The sequence below is a fragment of the Schistocerca piceifrons genome, chromosome 1 (genome assembly GCF_021461385.2).
Source record: "Schistocerca piceifrons isolate TAMUIC-IGC-003096 chromosome 1, iqSchPice1.1, whole genome shotgun sequence".
Classification (NCBI taxonomy): domain Eukaryota; kingdom Metazoa; phylum Arthropoda; class Insecta; order Orthoptera; family Acrididae; genus Schistocerca; species Schistocerca piceifrons.
The window spans coordinates 189024306-189042293 of NC_060138.1; the positions used below are offsets into that span (position 1 = coordinate 189024306).

Genomic DNA, 17988 nt, shown 5'->3' on the forward strand with positions numbered 1-17988 from the left:
TCACCTAAAAGAGAAACTCTTGCTCTACAAGACTGACATTTGTTTTTTTTGCAACGCGACCATTAAGTACTCATTAACTCACATCAAAGTTGTTATATTTTGTATGCGCGATGCACTAATTTTTCTTCATTTCTAGGAATTTGAATCTTAATAGTCGCTTAGAATTACTGATATAATTGGATATTTCATTCGTGTTTTATTCAGTGATTGGCCAGTGAGAGATGTCAGAAGTTAATGAAGAAGAAGAATCGTTGGCCCCCTGTTCAATTGGAAAAGATGCTGCTGCATCAAAGTGCCATGTTATCTTCTATGCTAAGAAGACTGGATTCAAAGCGTTTAGTGATTTCACAGAATGTGACCAGAAATTGCTTGTTTCGCGTTCAGAAGCCAAACTTGACGAAAATTCCATCATTTGCTTCCACCATGAAGCCCTCTTCCTACATGAATATCAAGCGATGCAAAAGAAATGTTGCAATCCATTCAAGAAGAGGAATCACAATGTAAAAGCTGGACTTAGACTGCTTGATAATGAAACAGCTGCCAAACTTTGCCTGTTAAAGAAAAAAGAAGTGATTGATATAAAACCTGGTCAGAAGCTTTGCCCTCGCTGCATGTCGGCACTGAACCAAAAGCTAGAAGATTCATCATCACTATCAACCCAATCTGAACAAGATTTCACAACGGATGAAACTGAACCAGCCATCAACAAAAGTTTATCATTTATTGGTGCTTCACCATTGAAAAGAAGACAACTAAGTAAAAGAGATAAGCAAAGCTATGCAAAAAGAAAGATCTTGGATGCACAAAGTTTAATTGGGAATCAAATTGCTGCTGCTGTAGGAATCAATTACGATGAACAGCCAAGTTCAAGTAAAAGTCGCCCATGCAATAATTGTGCAGATCTTGATAATCTTATAGAAGAGTTGAAAGAAAAATGTAAAGTGTCAAATCGTAGGACAAAAGTTCAAATATTGACCTTGGTTCCAAGAAGCTGGACAATTAAAGATACGACAACAGCATTTAATGTATCAGAAAGAATGGTAAAGCAAGCGAGAAAACTGAAGAATGAGCAAGGTGTTCTAGCTTTTCCAGCAAATCGGCAAGGAAGGAAGCTTTCAGATGAAGTTGTCCAGAAAGTACATGACTTTTTTCAAGATGACGAATTCAGCAGACTTTGTCCAGGGAAGAAAGACTGTGTGCCTGTGAGAATTTCAGGAACAAAGGTGTACAAGCAAAAGCGGTTGTTGCTTTGCAATTTGAAGGAAATGTACGTGTCTTATCAGAAGCAAAATGGACCAGAAATTGGCTTCTCAAAGTTTTGCGAGCTTAGACCAAAATGGTGTGTTACAGTTGGCTCTGCTGGAATGCACTCAGTTTGTGTCTGTACAATACACCAAAATGTCAAGCTTATGCTCACTGGTGCATCAATCAATGAAGACTACAAGGAAATTCTTAGCAAAGCTGTTTGCAGCTTGGAAAACAAGGATTGTATGCTTCATCGTTGTGAAAACTGCCCTGGTCCAGAAGGTGTAGAAGCAGTTATTGCAACATATTTTGAAGATAATGACCCTGAAGAACTGATTGAGTACAAACAATGGATTCATACCGACAGGGATACTTTAGAAACAAAGCAGCTTTCAACAGAAGAGTATGTTGAAGATATTGCAGCAAAAATTTGGAACCTGTCTTGTCATCACTACATTGCCAAGCATCAAAGCCAGCACCTGAAAGCTCTCAAAAATGATTTGAAAGAAGGCGAATTCATAATACTAATGGATTTTGCTGAAAACTATTCATTTATTGTTCAAGATGCAGTGCAAGGCTTTCACTGGGAAAACAGTCAAGCAACAGTTCATCCATTTGTAGTCTACTACTGTGAAAACGAAGAGGTGCAATGTGTGAATCTTTGTGTTATTAGTGACTGCCTTCGACACGATACGATTACTGTCCATGTTTACATTGGAAAAGTAATCAATTACCTGAAGATGCAATTTTCCAAAATAAGCCACATCCACTACTTCAGTGATGGTTCAGCTGCACAATATAAGAATTTCAAGAATTTTCTCAACTTATGCTATCACAAAGAAGATTTTGAAATAACAGCAGAATGGAATTTCTTTGGAACAAGCCATGGAAAGTCGCCTTGTGATGGCATTGGAGGCACAACAAAACGGTTGGCAGCAAGAGCAAGTTTGCAACGTCCATATGAAAACCAGATTCTAACACCCAAAGATCTTTTCAACTTCTGCAATGATAATATCAATGGAATCAAATTCTTTTTCATCAGCAAAGAGGAAGTTGAAGAAGAAAAAGCTTCTCAAGAAGAAAGATTCCTGCAAGGGCACACTCTAGCTGGCACAAGAGAAAACCACCATTTTTTGCCCATTGATATGACGACAATTAAGGTCAGTAGAGTTTCTAATGATGCGACATCTTTTTTGGCCAAAATTAGTGCTGCTGAAGTAGTAGTTCAAGTCATGGATCTTCAGCCTGGGCAGTATGTTGCTTGCATTTATGAAAAGAAATGGTGGATTGGAAACATCGTTGAAATCTCAGTCGAACAGAAAGATGCTTTCATAAGCTTTATGCATCCTCATGGTCCTGCAAGTTCATTTTATTGGCCCTTAAGACGTGATACTTGCTGGATTCCAGAACAACTTATCATTGGTGTTATTCCAGCTCCATCAGTGACATCATCTGGTCGGCAATACAGTTTTCCTGAAAGCATTCTCTTGCAAATCAACGATGCTTCCAGAATGATGAAGTAACTGAGGAAGACAGGCTTGGGAACCTGCATAAAGAAACCCACAATCAGGCTTGGGATCCTGTGGTAAAGACACCCTGTAATCAGGCTTGGGAACCTGCAGTAAAGATACCCACCCGTGGCTGTTACTGCATGGCTATCGGGCGTGGCCCCTATGGCGATGGGGATGCTGGTTTTATTGTGATAACCAGTAATGGCTCAGCCATCATGGACCAACGCAGGGCACTGCGCACACAAAATATAAGATACTTTGACCTGAGTAAATAAGCACTTAATGGAAGCGTTGCAAAAGAAAAATATATCCATCTTGTAGAGCAAGAGTTTCTCTTTCAGATGATACTATTCACAATTAAATCCAGGCTGACTATTTTGTAGTAATGGGCTTTGAACTTTGGTAAATAAAGCCATTTGCGCTGACACTGCCAAATTTGAAGAGATTTTGCAAGGCGACTATAAAGCCTGGGTAGTTGGAAATCCAGCTGTATTATGTCCAGCACAAAGATAAGACTTGGTAAAAAGTTCAAGTCCATATCTTTATCTGCAAGGAAATTATTGCAGTCTGAATATTGGTCAAAATTTGTCGCATTAAGTCACGACAGAATTAGGGGTACACTTTGAGTCGACTTGTTTGACCGGATTTTGCATCAGTAATCTTATAATTAATTTCGTTTGAATCAGCACAAAAAACTGTACAGGGTCTCATCTTACTAACCATTCTTATGAATTGGTTTCAATTTTATGAGACCCCAAAAATGGCATTTTGTCTGATGTCGCGCGCATGCGAACTTACTACCCTTCAGACAAGGGGGTGTAGATCAGCAAGTATTGCAGCTAGAGGCTTGAAATCTTGAGAAACTTAATTTAGCACTTGACTAGTGCTACAGATAAAATTTGAAGAAAATTGGAGACATGATGGTGGGAAGGTTTAGACCACTTGGCATGGAATGACCCATATTCTCACGTAATTTTATAAAGTTTAACGTGTTCCTTGTCATCCACTGTACATCCTTGTTGCTTTCCTCTGCTCCAATATAGTAGAAGTTTATCTATCCCTATCCACACACCAGTGTCGCATACTGTTCCTGCACTGTTGCCTAGCTCATGAGTTCTCCCCAAATAGCTTGTACACCTATTTGTGGATATTGTCAAGACTGGAAATGAGTGTGAACTTGTAATTGATATAGGATACTTGACTTCAGAAAAAGAAGTTGTATTGGTATATTAGCTCATGGGGATTACTTGGTGAGGATATCCAGGCAGAGAGGAGGTAGCTCCAGTAGCCCCAGGACCATCTCAGTAGAGAACAGATATGCAAAAGTAAAGAAACTAAGTCATTTAGTGGCTGGCAGCAGCTTGGAATAGAAGAGAGTAAAGTGTTTTGGCCATAGCTCTGAGAGCCCCCAGTCAGGTGATCCTGCAGTGTGATTTGATTGGCAGGGCAGCTTTGCTGACTGTGCTATGGCCTATTCCATTGCAAACTGGTCAATCATTGTCACATCAGTGGAAAAATGATTGTTGAAAAAGGCAGCACCCTTGCAAAATTTAAATAATAATCTTTATCGTGTTTGGGACCTGAGGCACATTGTACAGGCTTGCCACCAAATTATGCATCACTGGCTGCAGCCTCTCCTTCCACTGTGTGTTCCAATTCTGTCAGTCTGTAGATCTCACCAAAGTAGTCTTGCAAAACCATATAAATCAGGTACAAACATCCGTGCACTACCTAACCTCACTGTACAACCTCTGTTCCATCTATAAAACCCTCCTGCTCTGCAGTCCAAATTACGGCATCCCGTCTCCCAGATTGAAACCCTTCCCCTTCAGAAACTATAGCAGCATGTACAATGCCGTCTCAAAAAACTATCCAATCTATTCATCTCCTACACCAAGCTTGAACTATCAATATCCTCCACCATAATAAGAGCTTTCATAAAAACCTCCCCCCACATCCCTCACAGCCACAAAGCCTTGCCTGGCAGACACATACTACATTCAGTGCCCTCCCAGAAACTCCCTCCCACTACCTTACAGAACCAAGAGCTGAAATAGACCCACAACACAGTTGTGAACCAGCCCTCCAAAAGCCTTAGTCCCACAGAAGTGTCAGTCCTTTCTGAATGCCTCAACTTTGCCCCATTCCCAGATTCAGTCATGCTCTCCTTCTCATGGTCCTTACAGTGGAAACACTTTCTTGCCACTAGCCCTACCAAGCAGACTCAATCCAGTAAGGCGTCTGTTTCCAAGACAAACGAAATGGTTTTTTAAAGCTTGATTACTAGAACGGTCCCAAGTTAATCTAGTTTGATGTTTGTTTTATCTCTATGTATTATCAATGGCAGGAAGATGTGAGGAATAACCAGTACTTCAGCAGTGACTTGCCTGCCTCACTGCTGTGCACTGTCTGCTACCACCATCCAGTAGTGTTACTCATTTGCTGCTGGAGTAGTAGTTATCCTTCCTGTTTGTGTCCATGTTAATACATATCAATAAAACAAATATTTCGCTAGATTAACCTGAGACTCTTCTATGAAATAGGAACGTAAAATTCCGCTTGAAAAATTATTTTGTTTGTAACGGGAACAAACAGTCATCTTCCATTGACCATGGGCACTGAATTAACCTTGTGATCAGCAGTATTTGTTTGTACCAAATCCATACACTCTTTGCAAAAATGAAATTCAAAATATTTGCTGCAGTGCCAAAGAAAATTTGCCTGACAACTATTAAGAGAGAGAGACCCGGTATAAGAGACAAATAATTTATTCTATTGATGTTACACAGTTGCTGTTGCTCTACAGATATAGTTCCTCCTTCCTCTAAACTAATATGCCCAATAACGATGGCCTTGATGCTATTTAATTCTATCTTTCTCAATGGCCAACTAACTCCAAACCTAAAACATCCTTCCTGGCCACCGTAACAACCTACAATTACCTCTCCAGTGAAGGCAGTGGGCACCTGGATGGTAACATCCTATATCAGTCTATTCCTGGGTCATATACAGGGTGTATACGACACGGGACAACCGGGAGATCCGGGAAAAACCTGGGAATTTTTTCATCCGGGAGAAAACCGGGAAAAACCCGGGAATTTTTTTAGAATTCCAGGATTTTTTTGTTTTGGTTTTCAATTAAATTTTTGTCATTTTGACTGGTAAGAAATTATATTCAAACAAAGGATATTACTGTATCCCGCTACTGCAGAATAATACTGCAGCAATAAAACATGAACGAGAGAAAAAAAACTAAAATAAAACTTAAGTTGCGAAGGAAATGTGCCATATACAACAACAAAACACAGGGCTCATACAAGCATCTGCCAGCAGCAAAATGTGTCAGAGGCTTTAGGAAGACTATGCAGTGCTTCATAACAACAAATTGCCTCCGATGAGCGTGACGTCGCAACTGTTTACATTACATTCGTATGAGCAGTTGCGTGCGGGCCCATGCGCATGCGCAGTTGCGTCGTGTGTGTGTGTGTGTGTGTGTGTGTGTGTGTGTGTGTGTGTGTGTGTGTGTGTGTGTGAGCGAGCTATATAAGCAGTAGTAGCAAGATGGTATTAGGAAAAAATTTTACTGTAGCACGCAAGCTGCCATATTCACTAGGAGCGAATCGGGGTATCTGCCCCGGGTGGCACTTTCAGTTAAGCATTAATCGCCTTGCAGAACAATGAAGTTATTTTTGTCTGTTTGCTAAAGAAAAGTGGTTTTTATTAATCTTTTCTGCTGAGGCATTCAATTTATTTGTAACGAAATGCCTAATTCCACACTATTGGCTAGTTTCAACTGTTCTCTGCATTTCAAAAGAGCATGTTTTCGTCTTCTTGCAAGTATGGCATTATGCATAATAAAGAACCAAAAATGAAATAATACAGTACTGGTATTCCAAGAAAATTTACAACCGAATCAGGATGTACGAATGTGCACTTTAAACCGAATTATGCACGTTATTATAGTTCACAAAATTTCGATGCTCTTAGAATATCCTTTGATGTCTTGTTTCTTTTATGACGTAACGTAAGATCTTTTAATGTTTTACACGTACGAGCATACGGGCTTCTTGCGTCATCGTAGCTGTGCAAGCGGTGTGACGCCTGTAATTGGCGCTCTCTGGCAACTGCTGAAACGAACCTCTTTCTAACAGGTCGCTGGAAAATATTGCGAATGATTGACTGAAAAGTGTTACCTTCAAAGTAAATTTCCTTTTACCCAAGATGAACTATGTGCGATGAATTTTTGACTCTGATTTAAGAATCAACTCTTTGAGGATGACCATTTAGAAAAATTTCGAGCCCATAAGATCATACATTTATGTCGTTATTAAAAATTTTACTGGCACATTTGTGTGATGTATCTTAAAGTGTAACACGTGCAAAGAAGATCAACGTTATACATGAAAGTTAAGCTTCTCTTGCAGCATATTAATCGTTGATACCAGTTTTGTATGTGAAAGCTTTGCTTTTCTTGTAGCAACACTATGTATATTAATTTAAACCATTAACTTTTCCCGTTTGTGTGTACGCGCTACTTAACAATGATAATGCTATTGGCTGACGACATGACATGTCCTTTGCTTTGAATATCCACTGTATCGGCTGGCGAGATCACGTGACATGAACTACGACTGGCTTACAAAAGTTCATTGCAATCTCTATAAATTGATAAGTTTTACAGTTCCGAGGTAAAGTATACTGTTACTTAACACGGAAAAGTGTATTTTCACCCGGGAGAAAGTGTATTTTTAACCAAGAACTCCGGGGAATTTTTTTTCCTTGTCCATGTATACACCCTGCATATAGGAGAATCCTTCCTAAACACCCAGAATCCCAAACTGAACTGAAGGTGAAGCACCTACATGGCACTGTCCTGAGCTACCCAAGTCATGGGCCACAGAGGAATCCTTCCTAACCACCAAAAATCTCGCTGTCACCTCTTTCAGATTTGTTGATGGCGCATTGATGACAGAGTGTGAGGATTCACTATTCAAATTCCTCTAGAATTTCGTCTTCTTTCTCATTCATTTCACCAAGTCGTCCTCATCCCTTCCTCAGTGTCATCCTCCACCTTAATGCTGATTATGTCACTTCATCCATCCACATCGAACCCTACTAACCACCAGTGATTCCTCCACTTAGAAAATTGCCACCCACTCCACACCAAGAAGTACCGTCCATACAATTTAGCCACCTGTGGGCATCATATCTGTAGTTACAAGCGGTCTCTCTGCAAATATGCTGGACAGTAAGTTTGAAATAGTTGCGCAGCAGTTATTTTCACCAGTATTAACAGCAATATCTTTCACATATTGTCTTTAAACTTTCACACAGCACAGAACATAAGTTGTTTGTTGAGGCCTAAATCTGTTATAGTTCAAGTAAGATAATGCAACTCATTAGTTTACTACTAACAAATAGTTAAATAATGATTGATAAAGATGTCTGTGAACTTTTGCTATGGCTTAGTAGTTGACTGTAAAATGGGATGGGACCTTGGAACTATTGTCTCATAACAAAATTCCAAATTACGCTATCAATAATAAACAATAACAACATCATACACAAAAGGAAATACCCACACAAAATCACAGTTTACAAATCTGTTACACCAATGTTACTATTGTAGGGCATCAAACTGTTGTGGCCTGACTTTCTGTGATCACTGTTCTCTAGTAAATTATATATTCCAGGAAACATTTTTAAGTATCTTTTGAAGTTTCACTTCAGACTGAAATATTAATTGAATATGTTTTTACTGTGGATAGAACTCGAAAATTTTAAGTACCACATGGCACTCAAAATGCTATTTGTAAAATCAAATCCTATTAGGAAATGGGAAAACTTCAGAAAAGTTGGGGACTCCTCCCCAACTTTCCTATTGTATGCGACTGAACTTTTTTATAGGCATGAACCAATTAATTATCACAGTCCAGTACATAAAATGACATACTTTCAGATACAAAATATTTTCAGATTACTTCGTTTTACAGAGTGAGTAAAAATATGCGCATGCATTTCAAGTCAAAGAAGATACATAATACAGATATTTAAGTATGGATAATTTATGTAAATGTTACATGTTGTGTGTTATTCAATCTGTACATTGTGCAGATAGTAAAGAAAACCAGAGAGAGATTTGGAAAGGGAATTAAAGTTAAGGGAGGAAAAATAAAATTTTCGACATTTGCTGATGATATCACAGTTCTGTTAGATGATAAATAACTTCAAAGGTTAGTTTCATGGAATAGATAATGTCTTGAAAATGATTCATAAGATGAACATAAAAAAGTAAAACAAGAGTATTGAAGGGTAGACAAATTAAATTGGGCAGTCTGAGGAATTGGATAAGGCAATGACATACCAAAAGGAGTAGATGAGATCAGTACTGGGCAAGAAAATAACTTATGATTTCTGAAATAGAGAAGATACAAAATGTAAACTGCTTATGTGGTGAGTAGCAATCTAGCCTTTTTGTATGTCTTATGTTAGGACATCTTTTCTGAAATTATTTGATTGTAGTGTAGTCTTGTACGGAAGTGACAAGTGGGCAATAATCAGTTAATATGAGAAGAGAATTGAAGCTTTTGAAATATGGTGCTACAGAAGAATGCTGAAAACTAGAAGGATAGATCTAATTACTGAGGAAATAGTGAATTGAATTTGGAGGACAGAAATTTATTTCATAACATGACCAAAAGAAGATATCAGTCAAAGGGGTATATTCTAAGACCTCAAGAAATTGTGGAAGTGGGGGTGGGGGAGGAGGGGGGGGGCAGAACCTTAGGTGTATAACAGATTCTGTTACCTTGCTTCACGGAATCCATGTAGATGCTATAGAAATATATCTTCGCAGGGTAAGATATCTTGTCACATACAGTTTTTTTCATTTTCATCTTTTGAGATAAGAAAAAGGCTGTTCTGGTATCTTACTGATTTGTATACTGTTGTCAGTTTACTTAAAGCTGAATAAATTTTAGTAATTTCATAAATTTTCATTCCAGAGGAAGGAACTAACAAACTGAATCCAAACAGATACGATGTTAATTCATTGCGCCAAGAAATCCTGCACTGCTTTGAGAAAGGCAACAGGCTCAGGTATGTGAAATAAGGCCACACCATTTTGCTGCAGCGTTTCTTCATTTATGATGATTCTTTTTCAGTTCAGTAACATTACATCCAACCAATCAAGTAACAGTCCTTATGTATTAGAATTTTCTGTTTTCTATTTATTTTCAACAAACTGATTTACTAATGACTAACATGCTTAAATAGTAGGATGAAATGGGTGATAACGTACAAAATGAGACATAATTTGTGAGGCAACCAAAAAGAGTGACCTGTGTTAGTGAACTTTTGAAATAATATATTACCAAGAGTGAGGCTATAGTAAGTTTTATCATAGATGTGAAGGTTAAAATAATGCACATTTATTGATTAAAGTTATTCATTTCTTGATGAGGAGATGAAAATAATCCTTTGCCACCTGTGGAGTGTGAGTTCCCATGTTTGCCAGAGGCAGGTGCAGCTCGTGGTTTCCATACTGAGGAAGACATGGGTGTGTACTGATTCGAACTAACTTAGACCTTGGTAGAGAGTACTCTGTTACTGCAACCAAGATTTCAGGGTGGGTGGGGGTGGGGGCCAATATCAGACTCTAGCCACAACTTTACAGACTGTATCTCCTTTCAGTTTCATAATCAACCACTAAATATCAACAAAAACTAAATCCACAGTAATATCTATTGGTAGTACATTTATCTAAGTCACATTTCCCGATGCTTCTGGAGAGAGGTATTTAATGGAGTGTGCTTTTCCTTTGATGCGTGCATAATGTTTTTTGTGTTTTCAGATACGGACTTGAGACCTTCAATGTTTTCTGTACATTCATATGCAGTATTTGAGTTAGAGATGAAACAGTGATGTTGCCGTAACATCATGAGTGTTGTGCTGTGATTGGCTGACAGAAGCAATCTGAGCAGCCACAAAGTTGATTTGTTTCCAAAGCTAGCATACTGTATTCATTGTTCTTCATATTTATACTTGGGTTTTACAAAATGATATAGTTTAAACAAAAAATGGCATTTTCAATGTGGTTTGTTGTGCCAAAGTGTTGGGAAATGGGACATCAGTGGATACAAATGTTACCATCCATTTTTAAATACTTAATTTAATAGGCTAGATCTGTACTTACAACAAATTAATTTCTTCTTATCACCTATCAAGGTATGTTTTGCTTACTTTTAATCATTTGTTTATAGATGAAATTAGCTCTTCTCCCCTTCTGTGCTGTAGAATGGTCTATGACAATTTCATTAAAATTAGAATGATTTGGTAGATCATTTTCCAGTTTTTTGCTAACAAACTGTACACTGAATTCATGTTCTGGTGTTGTCAGACTTGTGGTTTGCTGCAGCTGTTCGCAAGAATATAAAACTCACCAGAACTTGAGACACAATATACACACGAAAAGCAACTTGCTAATAGCAGTAACTGGACATTTTTTTGCATGCAAATTTCCTCTATTGATTTCTGAAAGTCCCAGTAGGTGGTGATACCTAATGTTAGCATATTTTAATATTCCCTAGTGAGACATTTACAAACTTTGTTCCTACAGTGAATGTAACTGCCAGTAACTTAAACATAAAACTGTCTATAACAGTATTAAAACTTGAATACTAAATGTTGATTAATGACACATCAATGCATAATGCAGACAGGGGTTCAATGCCAAAGTTCAGCCACTGTTTTCATTCCATTCTTTATGCAAGCAGTGGGAAATGAAAATTGTGTGGAAGTTGATAGGACACATTTAGGCTCCACTAGATGAGCCTTGCGGAGGCTCATAAGAGCAGAAGCCACACCCAAGTCTCTAGTATATAGAACTAATGGGCATTTCAGGGTACAGCTTAAAGGGTAGCTCCTACCTGGTTGAAAAACATCAGTTGATACCAACAGTTCCAAAAAATGTGGACTCTAATTATTTATATGGAAAACATTTGAAATGCATCTAATAATTTAAATTCTGTAATACATTGTTGAGAAATATACTTGAGTGTGACTCCACCACAGAGCCTGAAATTACAAGCCACACATGGACAGAAGGTTCATTGAATCATTTAGAGACTAGTTTTCAACCATTCCACTCCTGAACAGCACATGGGACTACACCTAAATCTTCACATGCGAAAGCTGACATTTCTGATTTTATTATGATGGTCATTGCTCCCTATATAGATGGGTTTCAACAAAATGGTTTGGCAGTCTGAGGAGATAGTTGATGATGGAAATTTCTTAAAAAGATCTCATCTCAACAAAAAATGTTTGTTTTAATGATTGCCACCCCAACTTGATTATCATATCCATGACATTTTCTTCCCTATTTCATGGTAATGGGAATCAAGCTGACTTTATTTTAACATTTTGAGTGTTTTTCATAAAGGTGAAAAACCCATAGCATGCAGCAGTGCTCCAGAGGAGAATGGGCAGTCATAGTGAAGGCAGTCTCTTCAATAGTTACGTTGCATCTTCTAAGTGGTCTGCCAGTAAAACAGTGTCTTCAGTATGCCTTTCCCCCACAACATACTTCATGATGGTTCCATTTTAAGTTGTTGTTAATTTTAATGTCAAGGTGTTATTAATGAATTTTTAAATGTTGTGTGCTTTATCATGTAACCCAAATTTAATGAAATTGCCACTTTTTGCTCCATACAGATCATTATGAAATACACTTTGCTCTCCTGTTGACTTCACTAGAAAGTAAATGACAGCATCATGTGCAAACATTGTAAGAAGTCTGGTGAGCTTGTCTCATAAATCAATCATATATGTGTGGTTGTAATTAAACTTCTGCTACTTGAGAAGGCTCCCACGCAAAACAAGTGATCGTAGGATAATGAAACTTTATGGAAACATTTGTAAAGACATGCAGAAGAGAAATAATGAATAAATGATTGAAAAAAACTCATTTCAATTTCCACACAAGAGGGTAAGATTTCGTAATTGCACACCATTTCATCCACAATAGTCTGAAGTCACACCAGAGATAACATTTCAAAATTGTTCACAGCATCTTTCAAACGGTGGACCAGGGAATGTTCAGCTTTCATGACATAGCTTGTGCACTGCTAGAAGATCGCATGTTGTGTGCATCATTCTCAGCCATGGCCACAGTTCGGCCTCTCCCAGGAGCAAGCCCCAAATTGTGAATTAATTCCAACATGAGATTTGTGTTCTTCAACCCCGGGATGGAAAGAGGACATTCTTCAATTCCTTTAATGCATTGATACTTGTGAAGAGAATCAGCTCTATTGCTGCTATTTTGATAAAACAGCTCTACAGGTAAAGCCCTGCTCACCTTTTCCAGACTCATGTTGACAATCTGGAGTTGAAACCACAGTGATGCTTGTGTTTCAACCATATGTCGCGCTGCGCCAGCACCGGTGCCTAAAAGCAAATCATGACACTACCTTTTCTAACAGTGCGTATCCTACAGTGCACACTCTGAACATCATTCCTATAAAGTTGTGTACCTGTATGGTAAATAGTCTTCTGTCTACATTGGCTCAAATAGTGAAAGAATAAGAACAGCAGAGGGGCCTGTTACACTTACTTGGGTAACCCCAGATATCACTTCACAGTACTAGACAGAAAGTCATCTAGTGAAACTGTGACTTTTGAAAGGAAATTGTGACTACATTCACACAGTCAAGCATTACTCAAAAAACATGCAGTTTCATTATAAGCTGCTTGGGAGAAACAGAGTCAAAAGCCTTCTTGAAATCTAGAAATACGAATCAACTTGAGGCCCCCTGTTGATAGCAATCATTACTACTTGTAAATAAAGAGCCAGTTGTTTCACAAGATCAATATTTTCTGAATCTGTGTTTGTTATGCATCAGTAGACAGTATTCTTCAAGATATGTTGGAACACAGTATATGTTCAAAAATCATGATACAAATTGACTTCAATAATATAGGTCTGTAACACAGTGGATTTCTTGTATTTTCTTTCTAGCATATTGTTGTGACCCGTGCAACTTCTCCATTTGTCAGTATTGATTCTTCATGTAGCAAGCAGTCCTATACGACTGCCAAAAATTGAGTAGTTTATTAGCTTACACCAAAAGGAACCTAACTGGTATACAATCTGGACCAAAAAACATGTCTTCATTATGTTACTTAACTTGACTGCTACATCGTTACCTGCTTTCAAATTACTCATGTTGTCAGCTATTTCCAATTAGAACTCTATCTTATCTGGTAAAGGACTTCCAGTAGATTGTGTTTGATAACACCGCCTTAGTGCCACTGTCATCAGTAACATTTCCATCCCTATTCAGCAATGAGAGATTTGATTGTGTCTTGCTAATAGTGTACTTTACATATGACAAGAAGGTCTTTGGATTTCTTGCTAGATTTAAAGACCGAGTTATGTTGTGGAAACTGCTAAAAGCATTTTGCACTGGAATCTGCACCAAGTTTTGAACATCTGAGAAGAGTTGTGTACCTTGGTGAGATCTGAGACCTGTTCTGTCTCTTAATAATTTATCTGTGGTGAGGCACTGTTGCCATCAGTGCTATTTGTTTGAATCTAAACCACATTTGGTTGGCACTTATACAGTTAACATGGAAAGAATGGAGACTGTCTCCTAGGAAGGGATTAAGAGAATGTTTTACTTGCATTTTTAAACAATCATATTGCATTTATTTTTGGTGGTGACTATTATGGTATTCAGTCTCAATGTGATGACATTGCTGTCTCTAATTCCTGTACCAGTTATGATGCTGACTATTTGCTCAGGATTGTTTGGCACTAAGGCCATGTAGCAAGGACTTCGAGCTCACAATACCACCAGTTAATAAATAGGTGAAGGGAAATAAACGTTAAATAGATTAAAATGTAAATACTATTTTCTGCAGCCTGTAAATACTTTCTCAAAAGACATTTTGTTTAAACACCATGTAGCTGGTTGTACATCTTCTTTGTAATCATATAATTGTCTTAATTAAATTATGAGGCTCACCCTTAGTAAGACTAATACAGAAACTAAACTAATTACACTATAGAATATTGCTACAAATATATGAATCAAACTTGGATCTATTAAGAGTATTTTCAGCTGAAGAGTAAATTAGAAACAATTGAAGATTAAAGATCTGAGAGCTCTGAAAATATAAAGAACAAGAAATTAAGTTCCTATCATTTCTACACTGGTAACTTGTATTTGATAAGATCCATCAGGTGTTTCAAAAAACTAATCTGAAGATAGGTTTTCACATAGGCATGCCAACACTTTCCTTTCTAGTGTTTGTTAAATATGAGTGCTAAAAATTTATTCTACCCCTAAGATTAGAACTAGATACCTTCAGGTCAAACACAGTCACAGTATTATGTGTTAGTGACCTTAACTTCGGGGATGGGTTTTAATGAACCAAATGTTTGAAGTATAATATTCATGTGGTGAATCATGTGATGACTGTTTTGTATCAGAATGCAAATATTCATCTTGTGATAATATAGAATGAGTGTTTTTAATAAACTAAATTATTTTAAAAGGGGTTTCATGCTGACGTGATCCATAGCCAGCATTAAATTCAGTACCATTTACGAAGTATTATAATACATTAAAGTAATTCAATCAGTTACATTCAATAGACTGTCATACAAGATTACTGTGTTAATTAATAATGGTTTATTGTATGATTTCATAGCCAGAATCAAGCACGCAGGATCTTCTGCCAGTACTTGCAATGTATATTACGTCGCCTTGCCAACAAAGAAGGTTTTGATACAGATGATGATAACAACAGTGAGCTTATATTGCGATTCTTACAAAGGGCATCAAGTAATCTGCGTACACCATACTTTGTTCAGGTATTTGAGATAAATATTTGTCTTTCGTAATGTATCTTACTTTATTGCTTCATTCTGTGCTGCCTCAATATGAATTAAATAGTAACTAGGTTTTACAGGTAAGTCAGTGTTGCTGCCACCTGTGATAAAAACAGTATGGTGTTGTCTCCTGGGAAAGGAAAGAGAGAAATTATGTGTTACCTCTGTTCACATACATGTAGACACACACGTTGTTGTGATGTTTCGTGTCAAAGAAAATAACTTTTTGCATGTTATGTAAAATATATTCCTCTTTTTACCTGTGTGATGGTGTACTTTGAACAGTGATACTATGAAGTATTGCATTGTGAACATCTGCCATGGTTCTTAAAATTTAATTTCTGTGATCCAGTCATATTAGTAGTTGTTCAATTGTGCCCTAACAGGGCTACACACTTTGCATTTCATGGCAAAAGCAAATTCGATGTAAACGTCCACCACTCCCAAATTATTGTTTCATTGTAAATGTGAGGGGGAAAAGTAAGTAATTTTTTCTTTTGTTTAGTTTTACATGTCATTTTACAAATTTGCAAACTGTTATTTCATAAATATGAACTGCAGTATGTGATGTTAGATATTTAATGTAAGAAACTGTTAGTTGATGCACTGAGAGCCAAAACATTATAATCACCTGCTTGATATCGTGTTTGTCTAAATTTTGAATGAATTACGCAGCGATCCTGGGTGGCATGGATTTGACAAGTTCTTGGTAGGTTCCTGGAGGTATGTAGCAGCAAGTTCCTTTGAACAGATCATGCAAGTCCCATAAATTACAGACTGGAGGTATGTGGATGTGGAGTCGTACCTGAAAGTGTCCCAGATATTTACAATCAGGCTCAGATCAGGTGAATTTGCTGGCCAAGACATCAACACAAGTTAACTATCATGCTCCTCAAATCATGGTAGCGTAAGTCTGGCCGTGTGGCATGCATAGTTACTCTGCACGAAGATGTTACCACCATCAGGTAATACAATGCACATGACTGGATGCATCTAGTCCACAATAATGTCCAGAGCTGTCATGGCACCTTGATTACTATCACGGGTACCAAGGAAGCCCAGGTGGATGTCCTCCATAGCATAAAACAGTCCCTTCCACCAGCCCCCACCTCCCCCCTTCCCCCCCTGCTTCCTCCCCCCCCCCCCCCCCCTCCCACCAGCCAGTTTTCTTGATGCTGTGCATCTTTCAAGCAACCGTTTTACTAAAGGATGGCATATCCAGATATGAATATCGAGCAGATGTAACAAGGAAAGTTACGCATCCAACCAAGTTCTAAGTTTCACCAAGATTGATTATCCTGTGCCCACTGCCATCATAATTGATGGTGTCTTTGGGTCAACATGGGTACACAGAGGGTCGTCTTCCATGGAGGTGAATGTTCAACATTGTGTGCCCTAGAACCATTGTGCCTGCACCAGCAATGTAAAGAGTGATTATAATTAAACATTTGCTGCTTCAAAAGGCCGCTATGGAAAACAAGTGGCCATGGGACAGTGAACCTTTTTGCAAACATTTGTCAGAAAATACAGAAGACAAATAATAAATAAGCCATTGAAAGCAGCACATTTTAATTTCCATGTGATAGGGTAACATTTGTTAACTATGTACCAGGAAAGCGGAATGTGTTCCAAGACCAAGATAAAACTTTCAAACTGGTACAGAGCAGTAGTCATTAATTGTTTCTGTTCTAGCTTTGTTAGAAAAGAACCAGATTTTGTTTACTTACTAGCCAAAATCCAGATGTTCTCTAAGAAAGCTAGAATGGTACAGATGATTGAGTGCTGCTGTTTACCATTATGAAATACCATATTTATGTTCCAGTTTACAAATGTTGCTCAGTGTGACAACCATCTGCATCCACAACATGGAACTGCACTAGACAACATTTCACACTTGCTGGCAGCACTTTCTAAGCGGTGAGCCACGGGATGTTCAACTGTCATGACATAGCTCGTGCACTGCTTGAAGATCGCACATTGCATCCACCATTCTCAGCCATGACAACAGTTCACCCTCTCCCGGGAGTAATTTCCAAATCGCCAGTTAATCTGAACTTCCGAACTGTGTTCTTCAATCCCAGTGTGGAAGTAAGGTCTTTTCACATTCCTTTAACGTGTTGATACTCGTGAAGAGAAGCAGCAATATTAATGTTGTTTTGATCAAACAGATCTATGAGTAAAACCTTGATCACCTTGGCCAGACCATGTTGAGTGTCTGCAACTGTAATGCACACTGACTGTGTTTAATCCCTACATTACCATACCAGTGCTGGAGCCTAATGGCAAGTTATGACACTTAACACTACCAACAACACACATCCTTCAGCGCACAGTCTG

The 17988-nt window shown here is 38.1% G+C and overlaps 1 protein-coding gene across 2 annotated transcripts in view; it reads left to right on the plus strand.

Annotated features, from left to right (window-relative positions):
* Nucleotides 1–17988, plus strand: part of LOC124803400 (tubulin polyglutamylase TTLL5-like) — a 220037-nt gene that overhangs the window by 170413 nt on the left and 31636 nt on the right. For both annotated transcript variants that reach the window (XM_047264587.1, XM_047264595.1), the window contains exons 11-12: nucleotides 9761–9854; nucleotides 15471–15633. In XM_047264587.1, coding sequence (XP_047120543.1) covers nucleotides 9761–9854; nucleotides 15471–15633 — 257 coding nt within the window. The remainder of the gene's footprint in view (nucleotides 1–9760; nucleotides 9855–15470; nucleotides 15634–17988) is intronic.